The 25,878-nt window shown below is 36.2% G+C and overlaps 2 protein-coding genes across 3 annotated transcripts; both read right to left on the reverse strand.

Moving 5' to 3' along the window:
* Positions 1-7,061: 7,061 nt before the first annotated feature.
* LOC122004616 lies at positions 7,062-7,493 on the reverse strand. Its single transcript, XM_042559477.1, has one exon. It carries the CDS (start codon positions 7,491-7,493, stop codon positions 7,062-7,064), a length of 432 nt encoding a protein of 143 aa, XP_042415411.1.
* Positions 7,494-11,229: 3,736 nt separating this feature from the next.
* Positions 11,230-25,507, reverse strand: LOC122037633 (nuclear pore complex protein NUP1-like). Of its 2 annotated transcripts, none has more exons than XM_042597152.1 (9): positions 25,093-25,507; positions 23,481-23,527; positions 22,412-22,560; positions 21,780-22,026; positions 20,541-20,840; positions 20,278-20,400; positions 15,222-15,902; positions 14,696-15,117; positions 11,230-13,391 (listed from the first exon to the last, which is right to left on the reverse strand). In XM_042597152.1, exons 1-9 carry the CDS (start codon positions 25,343-25,345, stop codon positions 11,648-11,650), a joined length of 3,966 nt encoding a protein of 1,321 aa, XP_042453086.1. In that variant the 5' UTR covers positions 25,346-25,507; the 3' UTR covers positions 11,230-11,647. The 2 variants fall into 2 exon arrangements, with proteins under 2 accessions (XP_042453086.1, XP_042453082.1); XM_042597148.1 differs by having other exon boundaries at positions 15,222-15,905.
* Positions 25,508-25,878: the final 371 nt, after the last annotated feature.

Below are 25,878 nucleotides of genomic sequence, written 5' to 3' on the forward strand. Positions count from 1 at the left end.
GAAGCCGGACAGCTGGAAAGTCCTGGTGAGTGAAGTCAGGCAGATAGGAAAGTCCTGGTGAGTGAAGCCAGGCAGATAGGAAAGTCCTGGTGAGTGAAGTCAGGCAGTGGAAAGTCCTGGTGAGTGAAGCCAGGCAGATAAGAAAGTCCTGGCGAGTGAAGCCAGGCAGGAAAGTCCTGGTGAGTGAAGCCAAGCAGAGGAGAAGTCCTAGTGAGTGAAACTAGGCAGAAGGAAAATCCTGGTGAGTGAAGCCAGGCAGAGGAAAAGTCCTGGTGAGTGAAGCCAGACAGAGAAAAGTCCTGGTGAGTGAAGCCAGGCAGAGGAGAAGTCCTAGCGAGTGAAGCTAGGCAGAAGGGAAGTCCTGGTGAGTGAAGTCAGGCGGAGGAGAAGTCCTAGTGAGTGAAGCTAGGCAGAAGAGAAGTATTGGTGAGTGAAGCCAGGCACGGGAAATCCAGGTGGATCAAGGTTGATCGGATACCTGGTGGAGATAAGTCTAGGTAGATCAAGGTTGATCGGACACCTGATGGAGATAAGTCCAAGTGGGTCAAGGATGACCGGACACTTGGCACGAGGAGAAAATTCCAAGTGGGTCAAAGGGATTGACCGGACACTTGGTGAGGGAGTCCTAGCAGGTCAAGGGTGACCGGATGCTAGGCAAGATGAACCAACAGGTCATGGTTGATCGGATGTTGGTGTAGGGGACTTTGAACTTGTTTTTGGGCAAAAACAATAGTTGAATCGATTAGTTGATCGATTGGCTCATGCCCAATCGATCGGCTGATCGATTGGGGATTCACGACAAGCCTCCTCCCAATTGATCAGTGGATCGATTGGGGAGAAGTGTCGCGCGAACAGAAAGCCTCCCAATCGATTGGCCGATCGATTGGGAGCCTCCAATCGATCGGGTGATGGAGCTAGATATTAATTAAGTGAGTTGTCAGTAACTCATTTAATTAGTGGACATTCTATATCTTAAACACAGGGAGATTAATGCACTCATAATAATAAGGAGCCCATAATATAATTTGGGATTGGTGCGGTAGTTCAATAATAACTTTTTAGTGGTATGAGTTATTATTGATGAACTTGAGTTAGGTGTTCGGGGCGAACACAGGAATCTCAAACTCATCGGGAGACCAAAATTAATTTCTCCTCTCGGTCCCTGTTGTAGTCTCTATAAAACTTTGTATCCACAAAGTCCACTTCTTACCCAAGTAATGGGTCGGCCGCATCCTTGCTTGGTGCAAGGGGTCGGCCAAGCATGAGCTTGGAAGCCAAGAGGTGGCCAACCATAGCTTGGTGCCCAAGCTAAGGGCCGACCACATGGAGAATAAAAGGAAAATGAAGTTTTGTTTAAAACAAAATTTTGTTAAAATCTTTCCTTATTTGTAGTTATCTATAATGGTTAAAAGAGAGATTTTATTTTGTTAAAATCTTTCCTTATCTACAATGGTTAAAAGAGAGATTTTATTTTGTTAAAATCTTTCCTTTTTTATAATTATCTATGGTTAAAAGAGAGATTTTATTTTGTTAAAATCTTTCCTTTTTTTTTAGTTATCTACAATGGTTAAAAGGAAGATTTTAATTTTTCTTTTATAGTCATCCTCATAGTTTTAAAAGAGAGTTTTAAAATTTTAAAATCATTCCTTTTATAGCTATCTACAAAAGATTAAAGAGAGATTTTAATTTTGTTAAAATCTTTCCTTATTTGTAGATATCTATAATGTTTAAAAGAGAGATTTTAATTTTTGATAAAACTTTCCTTTTTTATAACCATGTTTTAAAAAGAGAAGTTTTAATTAATCTTTCCTTTTTTTTTTGTAGTTGTCTACATGTTTTAAAAGATATAGATTAATTTTAAAATTTTCCTTTATTGTCATATACAATAGGAAAATTAAAAGAGAGAGATTTTAATTGTTATTAAAATTTTCTTTTTTGTCAAGACTAAGGATTATAAAAGAGAGGGAGAGAGTGCCTCATGGAATAACCATTATTCTTTTTCCTCTCTTCCTTGGTGTGGTCGGCCCCTTCATGCTCCTTTCTTCCTTGGTGGTCGGCCATGGCATCGCTTCCTTCTCTTTGTTTTCTTCTTTTATGGCCGGCGGCACAATTACCTCTTGTCTCCTCTTTTGCTTCCTTAGGGCCGGTGGCATCAAGGTCTCCTTAGTCCTTGTGGCCGATTGCTTAGATAGGAAGAAGAAGAGGAGGAGATGCACTTGGTGGTCGATTGCTTGGAGGAGAAGAAGAGGAAGGAAATTTCCTATTTTGGCATCCCTTGATGGCTCAAGAGTCCTGGAGAAAAAGAAATGGTCCCGGTGGAATTTATCTTGGTAGATCGTCACCCACACGACGTCCAAGAGAAGGTGAGGAATACAACAGAAGATCAAGAGGTTTTTAACTACAAAGAAAGGTATAACTAGTTGTTTTATTCCACATCATACTAATTTTCTTTGTATGGATTTTGAAATACCAAACACAATAGGCTAACGATTCTAGGTTTCGAATTTATGATTCGATTTTGTGTTTCTTTTGTTTTTCGATCTTGTGATTCGATTGTTCTTAATGGTTAAACCTAGGGTTACTATAAGGAGATTAAATATTGAATTTCGTTGAAAGGCTTTGTTTAGGAAGTGGTGGATGATCCCATACCCAAGAAGGCCTAGTGCCTTGCCATGTTTAACCTGGAAGTCGATCTCTGAAATAAATATTTAATCAAATTTGTAACATAGGTGGATTTGGATTAATAATGTTAAGCGTTGTTTGTGATCCAAGTCTAAACCTCTAAAGAACAAATAAGTTGAATTTAGAATCAATAATGTTAAGTTCTGTTTGCGATTCAAAATTTAATTTCTAAAGAACACAATAGGTTGTTAGGAAAGGTTCAGGACTTGTACAAAATTTTTATACAGAGGAACCAGTACGATATTCCGAATATCAACCAACAAATATACCATCCAATAAATAAAACTCTAGTGGTTTACGAAGAGTAGGTATAGAGTAAGTATAGACAATAGTACTCTAGGATAAACCTATAAAATAGTTGATTATCTTAAAATTATAAAATAATCAATAAAATTTGAATCAAATCATTTAAGACATTAGGGGGCGTTTGGTTCTCTCCTAGGAATCGGAATGGGAATGGGTATCATAGTATTATGGAATGAGAATGGGTATGAGCTTGGGTATCATTCTTAAAAATGATGTTTGGTTAGTTAAATATTTTCAATCGGAATGAACCTAAATTTCCTTTTTTACCCTTACAGGAAAATAAAAGAAAAAAATAGATGCGAGAGAAAGTTGAATGTGAGAGAAACATATGATGAGAGAAAATGGTGAGAAAGAAAGTGTGATGAGAGAGAAAGTGTGTTGGGAAAAATGAAGAGAGAGAAAGTATGATGAGAGAAAATGAGGAGAGAGTGCATAATAGGAGGGATTGAGAAGAGAAAAAGTATGATGAGAGAGAAAGTTTGCTGAGTGATTGGAAAAAATGAAGAAAAAGAAAATATTATGAGAGAAAATGAAAGTACGATGAGAGAGAAAGTACGATGAGAGAGAAAGTACGATGAGAGAGAAAGAGTGATGGGGAAAAATAAAGAGAGAGAAAGTATGATGAGAGTCTGAGGAGAGAGAAAGTATGATGAGAGAGAAAGAGTGATGGAAAAAATAAAGAGAGGGAAAGTATTATGAGAGAAAATGAAAAAGTGAGGAGAGAGAAAGAGTGATAGGAAAAATTAGAGAGAGAGAAAGTGTGATGAGGGAGAAAGTGTGATTAGAGAAAATAAAAAGAGAGAGTGTGATGAGAGAAAATGAAGAGAGAGAAAGTACGATGAGAGAAAATGATGAGAGAGAGTATGCTAAGAGAGATTTGTTAGTTAGAGCCCTAGAGCCAATCATTTGATGATTGTATGGACTCATGTATATCATATTCTTGTATATATATTAAGGCATTTGGTTTTTGGTTATTATGCTTATTTGTATTAGTGCCAGATAAAATAAGTATAGTAACGTCCTTGAGTAGAAGGTTCTTACCTATATCAATCGATTGGTTGAATCGATAGTGAGATGATATAGGGAACACTACTCTAAATCATTCCTAGTCGAGTATTAACATTCAGGGACAATGTTAATACAATAAGACTAGCATGTAGGTCAGCTCGATGACTTGATCTCACAAGTCATGGATATAGAGATATCAAGCTGACACATGGGTATGCATTAGAGAATGTATACTGAATGACCCGCCATGAGAAAGTATCATGGATCGTTATATGAGTGTCATATACTTTCTCATGTGGCTATTAGTATGACTATTAGTCCTTTGACCTGAAGTCACCATAGATCCCTACATAAGGAGTTATGTACTTTGGTTTCGTCAAACGTCACCCGTAACAGGGTGGACTATAAAGGCGATTACTGGGTATGTAACAAATTATGCAGAGAGATGTGAGTGATGTAGATGGGATCTATCCCTCCCATATGACGGGAGCGACATCAATATTCTTGATAGAGTTAGACCACGAAGTGCATGGCCATGCCCAAATGAGTCAACATTAGATGTTGAGCTCATTTGATCGAGTGAGTCTACTTGCAGTTCAAGATTTAGATTGATTAGAGGATGACACGGTCTATGCCTCACATTGATCAATCTAGATGTCTAGGATAGAAGGACAATGTCACATATTGTGAGGAATCACAATTAGTAGTCACAAGGTGATGTTGGATCTCGACATTTCTTGTAACTTGGGTAGTAATGATGTGTTGTTAGATACCGCTCATTACTTATGCTCCTAAATGGGTTTAGGGCATTGCCAACGTTGCAAGAACCTATAGGGTCACACACTTAGGACATTTAGATGGAGATTTGGTTCATATGATGAACCAAGAGGATTAGATTCATTTGATGAATCAAATTGGATTAAGAGTAATCCAAATTGGGCTAATTGAGTTAGACTCAAGTTGATTCATGTATTTAATGAGTCTAATTTAGATTATGACTCATTAGATCAATTTAATTTAATGAATTAGATTCATTATATTAAGTTGGCTTGAATCAAATGGTTAGATTAGATCAACCATGAGAGAGATTGAGTCAAGTTTGACTTGACTAGAGAGGAAGAGGAAGAGTCAAGTTTGACTTGACTCTTTGCCACATCATGAGTGAGGTGGCAAGATGTGGACCAATAGTGTTGTTCCACATCATCTTGTTTTGCCACCTCATGGAGGTTACAAGCCTCCATTGCATTTAATGTGGGTTGGCCACATTAAATGAGTGGAGGTTACTCATTTGCCACATCATTGTGAAGTGACAAGATGTAGACCAATGGTAATGGTCCACATCTTCATGGTGTGCCACCTCATGGGAGTTACAAGACACCTCTTAATGGCCTCCACTTAATTGTAATTAAGTGGAAATGGGGGTTACACAACCAAATGTGGCCGGCCACTTTAGTGAGGGAAAGAAAATGAATTTTTGATTCAACTCCTCATTTTTACTTCTTTCTTCTTCCTCAAGCTCTCAAGCTCTCCCTCTCCCTCTCCTCTTTGCTTGGCCGAATCTCACCAAGGTGCTAGCACACCTTTTGTGTGAGGTTTCTCCACCTACGTGTCCGTGTGGATACTTCTAGACGACCGGCGCTTGACGGTCTTGAGATCCGGCAACTCCTTGGAACAGCGGGAACGTGAAAGGACACGCAACAAGGGTAAAGTTCTCAACACATAGATCTAGGAGTAGATTTAAAGATTTTGAAACTCGTACTCGTATTTTTCGTTCGGGTTTTCCTTGCACGGATCCGTTGGCCTTGGGTGATTCGGGGTTTCCGCGACGCGAAAAGCGGTTTTCGCCGCTCGAAGAATCCAACAAGATTGAGAAGCGAGAAAGTACGATGAGAGAGAAAGTATGATGAAAAAATAAGGAGAAAGTGTGATGGAAGGGAATGAAGAGAGAGAAAATGAGGAGAGAGAATGTATGATGGAAGAGAATATAGGGAATGTATGATGAGAGAGAATGAGGAGAGAGAAAGTATGTTGAAAAAGAAAGTGTGATGATAAAATAAGGTGAGAGAAAATATGATGAGAGAGAACAAGGAGAGAGTGAAATTAAAAAAAATTAAACAAATATACTAAAGGTATTTTTGTCTAAAACTTAATTCACATTCCTATTCCATCAAAATCCAAGGGAGAGGGTGGGTTTCATCCATACTTAATTTTTGGGTTTCATTCCAAAATCTTGATTCCATTCCCATCAACCAAACACAAAATTTGATAATGAATCCATTCCTTCATTCCCAAACACATAAACTAAACGTCACCTAAATATCAATATATTTAACTCTGTGACCAATAATGCAAGAGATTTGACATTGTTCTAAATTTTTTCCTTTAGTCATAATTATCTGAGATTGTAAATAAAAGCAAAAAGGAATAGGTAAGCACGAGAAGGAGCACGGCCAGTGACGGCCGAATAAGAACGAGAAAGAGGGCACGGGTTGCAACGACGGCGATAGTTTGCAGACAAAGGAGGTGACACGATTGGAGAAGAGATCTCGGCAGTAGGTAATCGAGCAGGATCAAAATATCGAATTTTAAGAGTTGATCTAGAAGGGAACGATGGGGAAAAAAATCAATCTAAAGAGATGATTTCGAAGTTGGATCCAGCGAGAGAGGGAGGGGGAAAAAAAAGAGCAGAATACGACAGCGGAAACAGAGAAAGGAAAAAAAGGAGAAAACTAAGCTGAAAAAGAGATGAAGCCAATATCCTCAATGAGAGCCACCAAATAAAGGAGCAGAAGAAGAAGATCTGGATACTGGATTATCAAACAAAAAAAACAAACAAACGTTAACTTGTCTTGGCCTGAAGAAGATGAGCAATAGCTCTGATACCATGTAAGAAATGAGGTTGTTCATTGATTGGTTTGTCCATAAACGGACAATTTATAAATAGACTCCGAGAGAGTAATAAGTAATAAAAGAAAAGAATAATTAATAATGATTCTCTTTTAACAAGTTCCGGTAGTATATAATCGGACTGATTAAGGAGTTTAATTTGGTCGATTAGATTCTGTTTACTCTGGAATCAATCCCAAATGGGAAATAAAATCCCGGCCCTTTCCACTTCTCCATTTGCCATTAGCGGCGCTTCTCTGCCGCTTCGCCGCGCCGGGAACCTTTGAACTGGCCGAAATTGTATTTTCGAACACGGCCGCCGGCATCACCTTCCCCATGAGGGCGACGCTGGCCTTCATGGCCAGCGCGGCCATCTCCTCTGCGTGGAGCGGGCGTCGGAGCATGGAGACAGGGAGCACGAAGTAGATCTTCCCGGGCCGCAGCTCGTCCGCGGCGGGCGCCTGGCTGTCGAACACCATGTCGTCGGCGTCGCACACGAAGAAGGCCGGGTGCATCGTCTGCAGCACGTGGGTCGCCTTCACCGGCCTAGCAAACTCGTGCAGCTCGCCGTCTTGTAGCACCAGCTTCGCCGTCTCCTGCGCCGGTACCATCTCCTCGGCGACGTCAGCATTGCTCGAGTGGCAAATCCCCATGCGACCACGTTGCAAGGGACGTATCAATTAACGATATTCAATTCAAATTTTGATGCCACATATTTATACGTAGATCGAGAGAGTGCAAAAAAATAAAAATAAAAATAAAAATAAAAAATCTATATTTCTTCATTTTCATTTTCAAAAATCAATCGCGGATAGTGGTCTTGGAGAAATCATACACGTCGGCCATAGATTTTCTGTCCTTGGCATGCATGGGGTCGACAAGACGACATAGATATTTTGTTTCAAAATCACCCGAGTTTTGACGGGGTTTTTTTCCATCAGTTGAATCAAGCGATCGAAGAATTCGTTCAATTGCCGTCCCGTGCCCGACGTTGAAAACAGCATTCGTGACCTTGGGGTGGAGCGCCAGGGCGCTTCTTAATCGAGTCTTCACTTTAATAAATTAATAAATAATTTTTTTTAATAGATAATTATATAAAAATACAAAGTTGATAGGCTATTTACTACAAGCACTTACCGACTTAATTTAATGACTAATAAGAAATTTTTATAAAATCAGATCAATTACACTCAAAATTAATACGCAAACGGCTAACGCACAACATGTGTAAAATCTCCACGTTTTGGCTTCTGATCTTCTCCGTTGATGAGCTCCTATCGAGCTACGACAAGCAAGCGGTCGGCCACATGGTTCTAGTAAATGGTCTTCTTCTCGAGACAAATCAGTGATCAAGGGTTCTTCCTTCGACGACAAATCTAACGAATGCCAAATTGATTAGAGAATGACATGTTTACTCTAATAAAATAGATATCAAATTTTGATGGATTTGAAAAACAATTCCTCTTGCCTAGGGGCGTAACTATGTAAGGTTCAAGGGTGCAGTCGCACTCCCTGAAATTTAAGGAAAATATTAATACGATACAAAAAAATTAAAAAAAAAATTGTATAATCATAAATTTTGAAATTTTCTCAACTTTTTACAAAAAAAAAAAAAATTCAATTACATTTTCCTCTTTTTCTTCTTCCTCCTCTAATCCCACTTTTAATTTCCTCTTTTCATTTTTTTTCTTCATATAATTTCTTTTATATTCTTTTTTCTAACTCTAATTTTACGCACAAAATCCTTCACAACATGTCGTTGTCGTTATAGCCCAAGTCGCTATCGTCAGACACCGATTACTACCATCGTCACTATCATTTGTTGTATGGTCGTTGTCTTCACTTGGCTAATCTCATCGTTTCGCCGATGCTCCATAAAAAATACCTTTTAATTGAGGTGAAATTTACTTAATTGATTTCTTTTGCTTAGCTGTCATTGTTGTTTGTTGTCGGCATCACCGTCATCATTCGTCGACTCTGTCGTTTTGCCCCTTCTAAGTGAAAATCTTACCTACGTCATTGCTCTCACCCACTAGTCACTTGACGATCAGTTATAAGTTGATTCCGTAATTTATTAAGGGACCTCTAAGGTAAGCATAGTCATCTTTTATTATAATTAGACGATAAACTTAAAAAAGTTTGTTGTTGGAATAAGTCTTCACAGGTATTTTTTTGAATTATCTCGATGACTAATAAAAAAAACTACGTGAGATTAGATTTATCATCCTCCGGATTAGTTGATTTGAAAAAGTTAAATACTGTATTAAAATAAAATAAAAACAAAAATATCTCCCGTGCTTATTTGAATATCAAACTAGTCGGCTCCGGTTATCGTTTTTGTTAAAAAGGACAAAGAACAAATATTTCGTTGAAGATTGAACTATGTTTGTGGTAGATGAGAAGTAGGTGGCTTCGCTTTGCATGTGATGGAATTCGATATGATCTTCCTTTTCGGTGAAACACGACTGCAACTTCTCGATGCACATTGTGACCATGATGGCTCAAGTCCACATATCTGATAATTTAAATTTAAAAATTACTCAAAAAGTTTCTAAAATTTCGAGAGAAAAAAATTAAAATGATAAATTGTGATTAATTAATTAATATCTTGATATTAAAATGAAAGTACCTTTTATCCTAACATTTCTTTTAAAAATAGTTTTCATGATTTTTTATTAACTAGGAAAACATTGTTTTTCCTGATTTTTTTATTACACGTAACAATCAAATACATATATAAAACTTTTCAGATTCTCCTAGAGGGAATTTGCATAAAGAAATGTGACAAATAGGTGATAATTGGGAGTCAAGATCCTCTGGATCGCTTTTTACGATTTAGAGGATGGTCCCTAAATATATATTGATGGGGATAAATAATTTTCACCTATTTTATAAGTGAGGATCATATATTTCACTAATATATGTTTAGGAATCATTCCTTGGATTGCATCCTGCAGAGGATCTGCCCTCGATAATTAGAGGATAAGAAGAAAGGCAAAAGTTGTTGGTATTGAATAGTCAAAATTAGGGATGTAAATGAGTCAAACGGTTTGCGAGCTATTCGGAGCTCGATTCAGTAAAAAGCTCGTTCGAGTTCGTTTGTTTATCTTATCGAGCCGAGCTCGAGCTTGACAGTTTTGTCGAGCCGAGCTCGAGCTTAAGGATATTCGGCTCGTGAGCTCGCGAACATGTTCGTTTATAGGCTCGCGAGCCAAAAAAACGAGCCTTAAAACGAACCTTAAACCGAGCCAAAAAACGAGCTCTAAAACGAGCCTTAAAATGAACTTTAAAATGAGCCAAAAAAATGAGCTCTAAACAAGTCCGAGCTCGCTTAACGAGTTAGGCTCGTTAACTTTGATAATCAAACTAATAACGAGCCAAGCTCGAACTGTTCGCGAGCTTGATAATTCTAAAACGAGCCGAACTCGAGCCTTGTGATAAAAGCTCGATTCGAGCTCGAGCCGAACTCAAACCCAAATATAATTTAAATAAGCCGAGCTCGAGCTTAATACTGTTCGACTCGATTCGACTCGTTTACATCCCTAATCAAAATGTACCTTGCCTTTTGGAGGCAGTCAATTAAGGAATAGATAAAGGTGATGATCGTTATCAAGTTCACCTTTAATTAAGGAAATAAAATTTATCAAAATATGTAAATATTTATGCAAATTTTATTATAACATTTTTTTTTTTTGCATTACAAAATCAACCTACAACATATATACAGCATATAAATATAGTCAGAAAAACGCTTTATCAATCTTAAAAAAGAGAGAAAAAAGATGAAATCCAAAACAGTAAATTAATAAACCAAAATAACAGATCATCTCCAAAAGGCAGATCACAATCTTGAAATGAAACCAAAACTGAACTCATGGACATTTTTATTTTTCTCATCGTTTTCAATTATAACACCCTTCTGCTAAGAGCATCTACAACGTTATTAAAACTTCAACATTAATATCTACGTGATTATACTATTCACATACTATAACATTACATGGATCTTCTGTTCACACACTAGCATTAACGTGTTCAATACGAATTAAAGTGTTAAAATGACTACAGCACTGAAAAATTATAAATATATATATATATATATATATATATATAGTCATTAACGCATCATGCATTAATGACGTTGTAAATACTCTAAGCAATTATTAATACGATTGTGACAGCAGCAGCAGTAGCAGTGAATATAGTAGACAATTAGAAACATAGACATTAAGCATAAAAAAAAATTCAATGGGCAATAACATAATTATTATAATTGCATTCTAGAGAAATTAAACCAAAATTTCCCACACCAAACAGATTAATATAACTTGAACAGATTGAAAATTCTTGCAGAAAATAAAAAATAATATTGTATTCAATTCATAATGGTACAGCTCTCACATAGGAAAAATCGCTTAAGTGGAATACAGATTACATTAAATACAGATAATCCGACAACAGGAAAACAAATACAAGCATCGACAACAGGAAAACAAATACAAGCATACAAAACGCAGATGCTTATCCATCTGACCAAACTAAAGTGCGAGAGTTACAAAGGGAAGAAGGAAACTTCGAAAACCATATGCTGCACAGATGCAGTCTTCAGTGCACAAAAACTTCATTAATAGGCGGCTGAAGTGCCAACATTCCAGGGATCTTGCACTTTAAAAATCCTACCTCTTGCCTCTAAAACCATTGCCAACAAATAAATAAAAATAAGCATGCGTCAAAAAGGCATATCTGTTACTATCATGTTTTCCTCCTACTTTCTCCGATGCTTATCTCTTCTGACTTTAACAAATTTTCGACCAGACTTATCTCCACCTCCAGTTCCCCAAGAGAAGCTACTTCCAGCGGTGAAATCTAAATTTGGAGCTGGTTGGAATGGAGATGGAGCAAAATTATTTTGCTGGCTTCCAAATTGAAAGGTTTGCTGTCCACCAGGAGCAGCTGGAGAACCATAAATAAAATTTGGTGAAGGCATGTTGGTTGGTTGCCCAAGTGTCCCCAGCGAAGCAGATGGTTGGACAGGGTCATCAGCCATGCTATCCTCAACACTCATCTGATCATTTCCAGGTGACGAATTCAAGGCAACTAATTGATTTGGTGTTCCAAACAACAATGGTGCAGGAGAGGCAGAAAGGGATGATGTGCTTCCAGTTGAACCAAATGAAAATGCTGGCATCGAAGATGCAACAAATGGAAAAGGTGAGCTCCCTGAAGGAGCCGATCCAAACGAAAACCCTGTAGATGGCGAAGATGATGTAGAATTAAACGTAGAGACAGAGACTGATGATTGGGATGCTTGAGTGTTTACGCCAAATGAAAATCCTGTAACTGGTGAAGATGATGTGGAATCAAAAGTAGGGATAGAGACTGATGATTGGGATGCTTGAGTGTTTACGCCAAATGAAAACCCTGCAATCGGTGAAGATGATATGGAACCAAAAGTAGGGACAGATACTGATGATTGGGATTCCTGGGTACTTGAGCCAAATGATGCAGTGCTTGCACCAAAGTTGATCGAAAAAGTAGTACCAGGCAAAAAAGCAGCATTGGTTGAGCCAAAAGGTGCAGTTGAGACAAGGGAGTTGCTGCTGCCAGAACTTTGAGATGAAGCATTAGCACTAGAAAGGGAAAGACCAGAACTTGATACAACTGTACTAGAACTACCAGATTCTGAAGATTTTCCAGTAAAGATAGGGGAAACACTGCTTAAACCAAAAGGAGCAGTTGATATTAAGGAGCTGCTGCTTCCAGCACTTTGAGATGAAATGGTATACCTGGAAAGGGAAAAGCCAGAACTTGAACCAAAATTTAATGTTGACATAGTGGTAGTAGAACTGCTAGAGTTTGAAGATGATCCAGTAAAAGTAGGGAATGTGAGACCAGAACTTGCACCAAGAGGTTTAGTAGCAGCACTTGATAAACCAAATAAAGGGGCAGCAGAAGTTGATGCCTGAATGGCATCAACAGATGTGCTCAACAAAGGTTTTGACACAGCAGAACTATTCGCTACTGGCTGACTAGAAAAACTTGATCCAGCTGAAGCCCCAAAAGAAATGCTCTGAGAACTGCTGATAGAAAATAATGAACTAGCACCACTAGGCTGTGATGGTACACCAAATTTTAAAAGTCCATTTAAAGAAGTTGAATCTGACGATAAAGCCGATGGAGGAGAAGGGCTACTGCTCATGCTTGTAAATACTGACAATGGAGGGACGGAAGAAGTGCTAACAGTGCTTGACAAAGAAACAGAGGTGCTTGGAGTGGTAGAGTTGCTCGAAGTGAAAATGGATGGCTTCATAGGCTCATTTGTCAAAGAAGCAGTATCATTACTTAATTTGGAAGTTGAAGAAATGCCAAAACTAGTTGTTAAGCTCCAGTTAGGTGAAGTTGACAAGCTTGACGGAGTAGCATTTCCTAATGCATTGAATATATCTCCACCCTTCAATGTTTTACCAACTTTATCAAAATCTGAAAATATGCCTTTTCTGTTATGATCCCTGTAGTACAAACCAAACACAGATGAGAAATTTATAGTGTGCACATAGCAATACATGAGAAGCACATATGTAATACTGTTGAATGCTATAAAAGAAAGATGCACAAATTTTCAATATATGTGAGATTCTAATCAGCCAAAACTGGTTCAATATTGTCGGATGCATTTTTGCTTTTAATAATCCAGGTATCCAACTCTTCGAACGGACTAATCCTAGAGGGATCAACCCAGCCCACGGAAGTTTCCTACCACAAGGTAAATCCGGAAGTGCAAACAGCTCATCGCTCCGCAGCCAACATTCCAGGGTTGTCTTCCTACTAGAGGAAATTAATTCAGCAATGCACCACAACTAGGAATTGACCCGTGGATGCTTGGTTAACTATGAAAGCATTTTACCATTGCATTATAGCCCGGGGGTAAGTGGGATGCATCTTCTTGAATGTAGTAAAAGTTGTTGCATCGTTTTTTTTCTCTAAGTGTGCATATTGAACGGTGTCAACTACATTTTAAAGCTTTTAGTATTTAAATGGAATTACACTGAAGGATGAGGCGTGTTCCTATCATTTGCCAAAAATATAAAATTAATCAAAAACTACTAAAAAAAACTAAAAATTTACTATTGTTTGCTCTAAACATAAAACCAATCATAAACCATAAAGAACTAAAAACAAGATATAAAAAGCTCCTTTGGAAATGCAAAAGAATGTTTAAACCAAGATCAACAGAATAATACAAATAGCCAAGTAGCTAAGGAAATTACAAACAAACAAAAAAAAAAGGAACAGATACTACAATTAGGGCAAATTACACTTAAAAGATAAGTCACCCATAATTTGTTATTTTTTTTTATAAAAAAACGTAAAACATATAAAACCAATATGATGAAACTTTCCACCCATCTTACTAACTGTTTGGCTTAGTATGCTTAAAATTTCGACACATCTGAAAACTCAAGAGGATAAAACAGAAGCTCCATCAGCATAAAGCTCTTAAAGAACTCCAGAAAAAGACAAACAAATTAAGCAGAGCGAATGAAAACTTTGAATATCAGACTAAGGCTTCCATGACATAAAGTAAAAAGAAAACTTATAAACAATGACTATAACATATCAAGGAAATCAAGAATAAAGGAAAAACCTAATGCATCATGAAAAAATATCTAAATTGATTAACAACTAAATTTATCAAAATATTATTTTGATTGATAGTATTCCTTGATAGAACACTCAATCAACTTTCCAACTATGACTAAGACTATGAATGATCAATTGGAAAAGTGAAGTAAATTATCAATTCTTGTCTAACCTTGCAAGAAAATTTGGGCCATCAGAACCAGCTGTCATTGAAGGAGATCCAGCTGAATATACCATCGACCCATCTTTTAGAATAGGAGATGAGGCTTTCTCTTTTAGAGGTGTAGGTTGGAAAGGAGGCATGGCTGAAGTCGGAATTGTCGAAGGCATTGATGAAGAACCAGGCAGAGGTAACACAGGAAAATCTAATCCATTTAAGTCACCATTACCAGACACATTAGGAACCTTCATGGCATTTGCATCCAACATTGATGTAGATACAAGAACACCATTAGAGGAAGAAATTTTAGAAGCCTCCAACCTAGTTTCTGCAATTTGTGTGATCTGGATGTCTGGTAACAGCTCAGATTTACCATTTGCACTTGTAGAAGAATCCTTTATCGAATCACTTTCATCGTCCAATTCATCAAGGTCCTTACATGAAAAAAGACACCATAAATTACTCATCATCCAAAATGGTCACTCCAAAACATTTATATAAGGTATGTGGAAATTCTAAAATATAAACAGTTGCTTACCTCAGGAACACTCATCTGGAAGGCAGGTTTTCTTGTAGTAGGGATAGTAGCAACATCTGAAACAGTAAAATGTGTAGCTGATACACTAGGCTTGACCTCTGTAACAACTCTTTCAAATTTTGGAGGATCAGAGGCTGCAGATCCAGTTTCTTCAGCCATATATTGCTTCTCAGAAATAGGATTTCTTTGATGAAGGCCATCTTTGGGAGATTCAGAACTACCATTTTCTTGCACATTCACAAACTTAGTCATTTCAATTTTCTCCATACTTTTGAGGGCCGGGCTACTCAGAATGTCGTGAGTTAGCATAAGAGGTGATTCATCCATGCCAATTTTCAAATTAGATGATTTCACTTTTGGAGCAGGAGCTAATTTATCAAGTTGCTCAAGTATCTTCCTAGCCATTTCACTGGATTGAGGAGGAATTGGAACAATGGGAGACATGATACTTTCAACATTATGTAGGTCCTTATCATTCTTCTTTTGCTCACTCCAGTGCAGAAGCTTTTGGCTCGAAGGTACAGAAGATGGATCAACATAAGTTGAGGAAGAAGGAAAATGTCGCATTGATGAGAATGAGCTTCTTGGTGGAGATGTTATATTAGACTTGTGGCGAATCCGACGAATGGGGCTAACAGGTCCAATTCCATCATCCAAAACTGAGCTCCCTCGTTTCAGCATCTTCTACATAATACCACAAATGAGCTTGCAAATTAAATAAAAAAAAAAAGAAAAACAAATAAACGGATATCTGCAGTAAAGGCATCTATATTTCTTTTCCTCTTGAGATCAGCAGTTAAAGGCATGACATTTGAGAAGCGAGTCATGCTAGAAAAATGGCTGCCAAAAACAGTGATCTCTCGCAGTTGGTCTAGGTTGAACCTCTTTTCGCTTCTCACCTTTCATTCAAATCATCTATCACATATTAATTATACCTACCCCATGTTTATTCTTGGCTGCTTCCTTTGACCAGGCCTAGTACAATAATGCCTCTCTTATCTTCTAATTTTTGCTCTCTCCCTTCTCTTGATGTTGTTTCCTTCTCTTTATATTCACTTTGTTGTTCTGAAGTTCTTTAAAAAGACACTACCAGTTTGTCACACTAATAATTAGAAATTTTGACCACATTGCACTCTACTATTCCATATCATTTGGTAGACAGTAACTATTGTACAGACAACAAATATTAAATAAATTCCTCAAATAATCTAAATTACTTTTAAAGATGATAACTGGTATTACAGATTTATTATGATGATTTTATATGATTTCAGACATGAAACATGATGCACTAAATGTATTAGGAAGGAAACCACATTAAACCTGTATACTACCAAAACCATGAATCTTCCACAGGTTGTTTGATCATTTAGATTTTAATCATATCTATTTTCTTTGCTGAACTCCACCCAGACAAATTACCCCATCATAGGCGGTCCCAAGCCTGAATAAAGGAGGGTTGCGTTAGGTTGCAAGTTAACGTTAAACTATTATACTAATGCTAGATTGTTCCTCGGATGTAACACGTTGCAAGGTCTAATTGTAATGTCTCAGCAAGAACTACTACATCTCCAGAACTAAAGTGTAGTATTAAATATGCAAGAGTTCATGAGAACTTGGATGTAGTATTAAATAGGTAAAAGTTCTCACACCATTAGTTAGATAAGAACAAATATAATAGAAAAACTAATAATCGAAGATTTAAAACATGAAAAATAAGAGTCCTCACTGATAAATCAATGGAGGTAGTAGATACGATGATTAGGAGAAAAAATAATATTTTGTGTGTACAAAAGACAAAATGGGTAGGCGAGAAGGCAAAGATGATAGAGAACTCAAATTTTAAATTTTGGTACACAAGAACGACTAAAACAAGAAATGAAATAGGTATTTTTTAGATTGTTCATTAAACGATAAAGTTGTACAAGTAGTTAGAAAGGGGATAGAATTATAGCTCTGAAGGTATTAGTAGCAAAAGAAACTATGAACATAATTAGCATATACACACCTCAAGTAGGATTAGGAAAAGATATTTAATCAAGGTTTTGGGATGATCTAGATGAAGTATTACAAAATATTTCGCCAAATGAAATGACTTTAACAGGCAACGATCTAAATAGTCATGTAGGTGAAAAATAATGAATATGAGAGGGTGGATGGGATTATAGGTTTAGAACAAAAAATAAGGAAGGAAAACTATATTGGATTTTCCAATAGCATATAACCTTACACTAGCTAATACGTTTTTTAATAAAAGAGAAAAACACTTGGTCGTTCAAAATTGGGAATAATAAATCACAAATTAACTTTCTTATGAATAGGAAGAAAGATAGAAAGACTTGTAAAGATTGCAAGGTCATCCTTGGACAAAACTTAACTACCCAACATAGGTTAGTAGTGTTGGATATACGCCTCAATCATAGTATCAATAAAAGAAAAAGATACACAACTTCTAGAATTAAGAGGTGAAAGTTAAAAGATGGAAAGCAAAATATATTTAAGGAGAAGATAGGAGTACAAACATTAGGTGAAATATACTAACTCTAATACGACATGAGATAAGATGGTAACAAAGTTAAAAATAGAAGCCAAGAATGTACTCAGTGAGTCAAAAGGGGCATGCACTGAATCTTAGTGATGGAATAAGAAAGTACGGAAAAAAGTGAAAGAAAAACGAATATGAATTATATATTTGTATGAATGAAAAAAACTTACAAAAATATGCAATAGTCAAGAAAGAGGCTAAAAAAGCAATGAATAAAGCAAAGAATGAAATTTTTGAAAGGTATATCGAAAATTGGATACAAAAGAAGGGGAAAGAGTCATTTATAGAATAGTTAAAATGAGAGAGAGATAGACAAGAGATCTTATTCAAAGAAGATATATTAAAGATGAATGCAATAAGATAATAGTAAAAGATGGAAAAATAAAAGAACGGTAAAAAAGGTATTTTCATCAACTTGTTCATGAAGAATTAGGTAACCAACTTAACTTAGGTAATTTAAGTAGGTCAAATGAATATAAAAATTTAAATTTTTATCGTAGAATTCAAATTTCAAAAGTAGAACAAGTTTTAAATGGGATGCAAAATGGAAAAACCGTTAAACCAAATGATATTTCGATAGAGATATGGAAATGTCTAGGAAAATAACATATTGAATGACTTACAAAATTATTTAATATGATATTGAAAATAAAAAAAATATTTGATCAACAGAAAGCAAGTAATCTAGTTCCCTTATATAAGAACAAAGGAGACATATAAAATTTTACAAACTATATGAGTATTAAACTAATGAGTCATACCATAAAACTCTGAAAATGAATAATAGAAAAAGATTAAGAAATGAGAGAACAGTGACTGAAAATCAATTTGGGTTTATACCGAAGGTCGACAATAGAAGATATATATCTTTTGGGCAACTAATTGAAAAGTATCGAGGGCAAAAGCAAGATCTACACATGGTATTTATTGACTTAGAAAAAGTCTATCATAGAGTTCCAAGAGAAATTATATGGAGAATTCTAAAAAGAGACGTGTTAGCGTAGCATATATTGAACTAAATGAGGTTATGTATAAGAATGTAATCACCGAAGAATTCTGAAGCATTTCTAATAAAGATAGGATTACATATCATCTCGAAGTCCCTATTTTTTTATACTAATCATGGTCAAACTCACTGGACACATTCAAAACAGAGTATCATAGTACATTTTTGCAAATGATATTGTTTTGGTAGATAAAACACGTGAAGGAGTAAATGTTAAACTAAAATTTTGGCTGGAAAAACTAGAAGTGAAACGTTTTAAGCTTAGTAAACTAAAGACAAAATACATAAAATTTAAGTTTAACAATATTAGACGTAAGAAGACAATTGTTAAAATAAGACATAACGAGTTATGTGAAACTGATAGCTTTAAGTATTTAGGATCATTTTAGCAAAACAATGGAGAGATTGAGAGAGATGTCTTGCATAGAATACAAGCAAGATGGTTGAAATGGAGGAGAACGTTGAGTGTTTTAGGTGATTGTAAAATATCTCTAAAACTAAAAGGGAAGTTCTACAAAATGGTGGTTAGACCTGCTATGTTATATGACGTTGAATATTGGCAAAAGATGAGGGTTGTATAAATGAGGATATTAAGGTGGATGTGTGGATATGCGAGAATGGACAGAATAGGAAATGAGAGTGTTAGAGAGAAAGTCGGAGTTGCCTCCATTGAGAGAAAACTCTGAGAGACATATTTAAGATGGTACAGACATGTACTTAGATGACCAATAAATGTTTCAATTAGGCTAAGTGAAACTATGATAAATATGCACATTAAACGAGGAAGACGAAAAAAATTGATTATCAATATTAAAACAAGATAAAATTTATTTAAATATAAATGATGATATAATAAAGGATAGAGCCCAATGGTATAGAAGGATCCATATAGCCGACCTCCCTAGTGGAATAAGGCTTGGTTAATATTGTATCTATTTTCTTTGCTGATTTTAATGATTGGTTTTCATTCTTTTTCCATGGGAAATGACCAAGTACCTGATCAAGAGTTTAAATTTTTGAATTTTGGCCATCTTATATTTATTACCTATGCAAGGTCAAAATAAAGTCACATCAAATTAAACATAAGTGCAAAACCCCATACAAAAGTGTATATAAATATACACATCATCTACATGCATGTGCATGCAAAAATACCAATACACAAACACCCAACGCTCAAACACGTGCACATACACAGGATAAGAGTAATTGTGTAGCTCAGGTAGCATATGGGGGGTTTCTTTCGCTTATTTATGCTTGTGAACTTGCACCTACAATGATCAATACCTGCTGAACAGAATGTGCAATATGTTTATATGACAACGGACAACCATAACCCTCCACCAACAATTTGCCACTCTGAAGCAACATTAAGTGATTCATAACCTTATTAAATTGAATGACTAGGTTATTCTGGAGCACAAAAGGAAAATAGTGCCCAAAGTTACAGAATAAGCATCAGTTTTAGTAATAAATAGCTTTCATCGAGAATCAATGAGACTTACCCTTGGGTTAGCGACCGAATGGGGCTTGAGGTATGGAGAACGAGCCATTTTGTATATTGCTGATCTCCCATGAAGTTTCAGACGTGTATGGTTCTGAGGTGTAATCTCATAAGGATTAGAAACCTGAGTTGATATAAAGGGAGAACCATAATCAACCACCAAAGGTGAGCCATTCTATGAGGAAAAAAAATCTACAAAGAGGCAGAAAGCAATGCCTCAAATTTTGTGTCAATAGATGCATTGTTATGTATTTCAACACCTACTTCTGTATTAGCCACTGAATGGGGCTTAAAATATGGAGAATGAGACATTTTATTGAATGTTGATCTGCCATGAAGTTCTGAATTTGTAAACTCAAGTGGCTGTGAATGTTGGACTAGGGATCTTAATGCCATTGATTTGTCAAATGATTGCTTGGCATGTGAAGGACCATTAGGAAAAGTTCTATCCATCATGAAATTTTGAGTTTGCATGCTTAGAGCTGTTGGATATAATTCAGAAGGCCTCAAACTCATGTAACCTTTAGCAATTTTGGTTGGTGATCCAACTTCTTCCTTGGAAACCTGAATTTACAAGGAGAAAAAAAGTAATTGCTTTCAGACATAAATAAAATTGATAGCTTGCCATGGTTGAACTGAGTATCAAACTAAAAGAGCAGCCACATAAAGGAGTTGCCTGGACTAAAATTTGAGTTTTTCTCAAAAAAAAAAAAACACTAATTCCACAGGGTTTACCATTTAACGCATAAGAGGAAAGAGCAAAGTTTCATAAAGCACATGTAAGTGGCATGAACCTTGTGCATAAAGCATATGTGGTATATGGGAGCATATGTGATTAGTATTAAAATATCAACGAAAAAAATATTTATTGTCATCCAAAGTATTTATCACTTGTGAATCAACTATTTAAGTTAACTTTTAAAGATTACAAGTTATTAAATAAGACAGCTTATGGTTTAAAGCCAATTTGATTTAGCTTAGCTTAGTTAACATATGTCAAATGCAGTTGCTATGCAGTCTCCATAAAAGTGTGCCAAGGTGACTGCTTATGAGGCTTAAAAACTAGGGCTTTTTATAACATGGGAAAGAGAAGAGAAAAATCAGCCTATAGTAACACAAACTAATCAAACTTGTTTCCTATGAGGTAGAGAAACCACTACAAAAAAGGAAAGAATTTAAAGGTAAGAATGGAAATGTAAAGCAACTGCAGAAATATATCCCCAGCTCATCTCCTCCCACATTTGTGTCCCCATAGGAAACACAACATTAAGGAACTCTTTGATAACTAGTTATCAAGTGAAAGAACGAGCATAAAAGCTGACACAAGGGTGAGATCCAAAAATAAAAGAAAAATTTTCAGAGGCAGAAGCTGCCTTCCAATCTGACTTTCAGAAATTGTATATGTCAAAGGCAGAAGCCACCTTCCGATTTAACTTTCGAAAGTGGCCATATGTAGAGATTACAAAATATTCCCAAAAATAGGGAAGTGATAAACACACTTACAGATAATAAGCTAGCTTGAGATGCATCATTTCCATGAAAGCTACAGGTGTTTTTTGCTTCTTCAGCTGAGGCAACAGCCTTATTGTTTTTGACATAACTTGATGTTGGTTGTACTGTTGGACTAATAGGACACTGCTTCTGGTTATCCACTTTATCAGGGACTTCTCCCATGTCATTATTTTCAACTGGCTTACTTGTTTCTGTAACTCTAAGACGTAATATCTGAGCAATGCGATCATACTCACTCCTGCCAAATCATTGATACAGTACAGGTATAGTCATATATGTGTGTGTATATATTCAAGTAACATAAGAAATAATGAATGAAATAAATATGAAGGTGTCTCCTAAAGTGGCAATTCTGCACTAATTTAAGTAATGTGGTTCTATTACAAGATAAATACAAAGTTGCAAGCAACAAACTTAAAACAGGTATTCTTCTGATATCAATAAAGGTCATTCTATGATGAGATATCATGTAAGATACGAGCAAATAAACTATACTTTGGATCACTGACATATAATTCACATTACAGAGCAGCAATATGCATAATCTATACAAATACTCACATTCGAACAACATCTGAATATGCTATGCTATCAGGACATGAAATCAGATTTCAGATACCTACCTTGTATAAGTTTTCTTAATCAGTAGTTGATCAAGTTCTCCATCAGTACAAGAAGAATGAGTCCCATCCTGAGCATTGCCAGTATTAAGATAGTTAAAAGGATTCTTTCCATGACTGGGAAATTGCTCTTGTCTTGCCGGTAGTAAATTCTGGATGTAGAAGTGTGAAAAAGCATACAATATATCCGGTTAAAAGACCCCCCCAATCAACATATTGATAAAGAACAAGCAAAGCAGTAAAAAATAATGAGAAACTATACTAGTTGCACAATGCAAGCGCAGATGTCCAAATAATGCCCATCCAAAAAGAGCAATAAACTAAATTCATCATCTATGGCAAACCAATAGCAGTCCTTAAGTGCATTGTAGTTCATTTGACCATTGTAGTTCCGTTGTTTGACCTGAATCAGGTCATTAAACTGAACGACTATGCCGATGGCCTTCACTACTATGCACATTTTTTTAGAAATTCCCCATATGAAACCTTCATCTTCCCTATTTTCTCCATGTCACAATCTAAGTCAATGCAAAACAGAATCACAAACTGATTCAATTTAAATCACTGATAAGGATTGATCGGAGGACTATCAGGATCAGTCTATCTGACTGTCTTCCCTGATTTCTTAAAAAGCCTACAAGTGACAAGAACTTGATCACAAATGGATAATTACATCATGCATAAGAAACCAGGAAGTTTTGCTCAATGCTTGTGTCTTCGCAAAGCACAAATGGTGATTTAGAAAATATTGGAATATTTTATGAAAACTGAAATTAATTAACATTGCATGTCAACTTTGTTCACTAAAATAATAAATATCCCCAAGCCCCATGCTGACAAAATAAGATATGAAAGTGAGCTGGTTGTTACCAATTCAAGGGTACGTAACAACAACAAAACTTCTCATTAAATATTCTTAATAGCTATCTGTAAAACAAATGTATAATAACATTAATCAAAGAAAAGCTCACATTTGTTACTAGATGAGGACAAAATAAATTATCATAAGTACATTAGTGTTTGTGCAAAAGATAATCATAAATGAAGCTATCAAGATGTGTATTCTTCTTACAGCATGGTATTCTTCAAGGACTTCTTTCTCAGATCCCTGCTTTGCCTCTGTTAAAAGATCATGAAGTGTTACAACGAAGTTTCTGGAAAAAACCAATAGATGCACATTGCAGAAACAAAGGACACAGTTTTGAAGAATGAGTTAGTTTATTCCAAACAGTCATGTAAAGTACCACAAGGCTTCAGATAAGCAGGGTTCAAAAAAATAGCAAATAAATAGAATTCTGTACCTTAAGTTTATCCTTTTGCAAAAAAAAAAAAAAAAAAAAAAATAGTGATAAAACAAGAAGTACCAATTGTAACATTTGTTAACATTTTTCTTTTTTTTTTTTTGACTAAAATAGCCAATTTCACAATCCTCATTATATTAGATCTTCGAATGAAACCAACAGGAATGTCAGCCATGAACAGTCATTTCAACCTTATAGCACTGCATAAAATATATCTTCCAGTTGTTAATTTAGATTACATATATTTGACTGATTGTATAGTTTCCTTAAACATTATTATAACTGAATGCCACATAAGATAGAAATAGAAGGGGCAATATAAGAAGAAAAAACAGTAATCTTTCAGGCTCAAAAGCTGCATGACAGAAGCTCCAAAGGTCCAAATTGACACTATTACATTTGGATGGAAATGACAGATATGATTCACGAATGTTACACAGTGAGAGATTAGTTTCTAAGAATTAATTTTTTCTATTTTAAATATGATAATGTGAATAACAAGACAAAAAATCGACCAGATAATAAGTAATTAGGGCTAAAGGATGTCAACTCTCCCAAAGAAAAACATTAAACATTATTATAACTGATGCAAACAAGGCGATCTACTTGTAATAACAACCTTTCAAGAGAAATCATTTCAATATAAATATAACCTGACACAGATTATGATAAGCCCTGTATCCAGATTAGGCCATGATTTTGCAAAATCTTCACATTACACATAATAGATATTTGAAGTATAAATGTGATAAGCTATAACTGAACAACCTATACTGGAGATGTTCTAAATCAACGAGTTGTATTAATACACTATCCAATACTATCTAACTCTACTGCTATCCTTCCTGTGAACTAAACTCAGTGAAAAATGCAGAACGTTTCATCCTTTCACAACAGACTCTTACTGACTTTTTAGTAAGGCTTTAAGCTCACATAACTTCGTGAGAATGAAAACAATCACTGTCAACATACTTAAAAGTGGCCACATATAGAGATCATGAAGCCAAAAATAACCTCTGTTTTGTGCCGTTGTTCAAATTTATATCACAGCAAGTAATTGATTAAATCAAAAAGTCCAGTCTGTCAATAAGTTTCACAAAAGATGGTACTTTGGATAAAGAGCAACATTTGCTGGGAAAAAAAAGGTTAACTTTTTCCTTGTTTCTGCAGAGTATAAGTGGCTAAGATTGTTTAGAAGAAAAGACCTGAAGTATCATGCTAGGTCTGAGGAAAACATGTTCCGTTCAACGAAAGTAAACTTACATGATATACGACAATTAATATTAACAACGCGGGCAGCACACAAGAAACCCAAAAGCACGTAACTCTCACGCAAGGGTTCGGAAACAGAGTAAATAAGAAGGCGAGCGAGGTGGGCATAACCTGATGTAGCAGGCAGGGGAGCCTCCAGCCGCCCCTGAAAGACGGAGGGAAAGAGGATCGACGCGCTCCATGCAATGGCCCGGGAAGCCGGGTCCACGAGCTTGGACAGCCAGCCGTTGCGGCGTTCCGCCGCTTGGAGCTCGCGGATGGGCCTCGCGGCCGTGGCGGGACGGTCGTAGGGCGTCGTACGACGAAAGTAGCGCCTCCGGATCTTGCCACCGATCCCTCCCCCGCTGCCTTCATACTCCGCCATGGGTAAGGCGGTGTAGTCGCAGCTGCAAAAGGAGGCGGATTCGGCGGGAGTTGGGAAGTACGAGGAGGGGAAGCGAAACGGGAAAACAATTTAGGGGTGGGGGGAAAAAAAGAGGGCCGGCTGAAGCAAAGGAGGGTTGCGGTGGAACGGGAGGCGGCGTCTTTTTAATTATAATTATTTTATTTTAAGTAAATATAATATTATAAAACACCTTCTTATTATTTCTATGACTCTCCTCATCTCCTCATAGGATTAGTTTACTACCTTCTAAATTTTAGAATAAATTTTAGTTTACGTTTTTGAATACGTGTATTTTTATTTTCTAAAATAATAATTTAAGTAACTGATAAAATTTAAATAATGTGTCTAATAAAAAAATAAAATTATATTCAAAAGAAATTCTCTTAAAACCTAGTTAGCCTCGTCTTCCGTCATTCCATCTCAGAATTAATTATTGAGATTAAGGGGACGTTTGGTTTAGGGTAATAGGAGTGGGGAATGGGAATGGGAATCATTGATTCCCATTGTTAATG

This window comes from Zingiber officinale, chromosome 1A, assembly GCF_018446385.1.
Source record: "Zingiber officinale cultivar Zhangliang chromosome 1A, Zo_v1.1, whole genome shotgun sequence".
Lineage (NCBI taxonomy): Eukaryota > Viridiplantae > Streptophyta > Magnoliopsida > Zingiberales > Zingiberaceae > Zingiber > Zingiber officinale.

Excerpts from the sequence above, each read along its gene's own strand:
- LOC122004616 (XM_042559477.1), bottom strand. The coding sequence starts at position 7,493 with ATGGTACCGGCGCAGGAGACGGCGAAGCTGGTGCTACAAGACGGCGAG.
- LOC122037633 (XM_042597148.1), bottom strand. The coding sequence starts at position 25,345 with ATGGCGGAGTATGAAGGCAGCGGGGGAGGGATCGGTGGCAAGATCCGG. Across the intron at positions 22,027-22,411 it reads ATTAAGAAAACTTATACAAG|GAGTGAGTATGATCGCATTG; the intron begins GTAGGTATCTGA and ends ATGATTTGGCAG. Across the intron at positions 13,392-14,695 it reads GGCCCAAATTTTCTTGCAAG|GGATCATAACAGAAAAGGCA; the intron begins GTTAGACAAGAA and ends TTTGTACTACAG.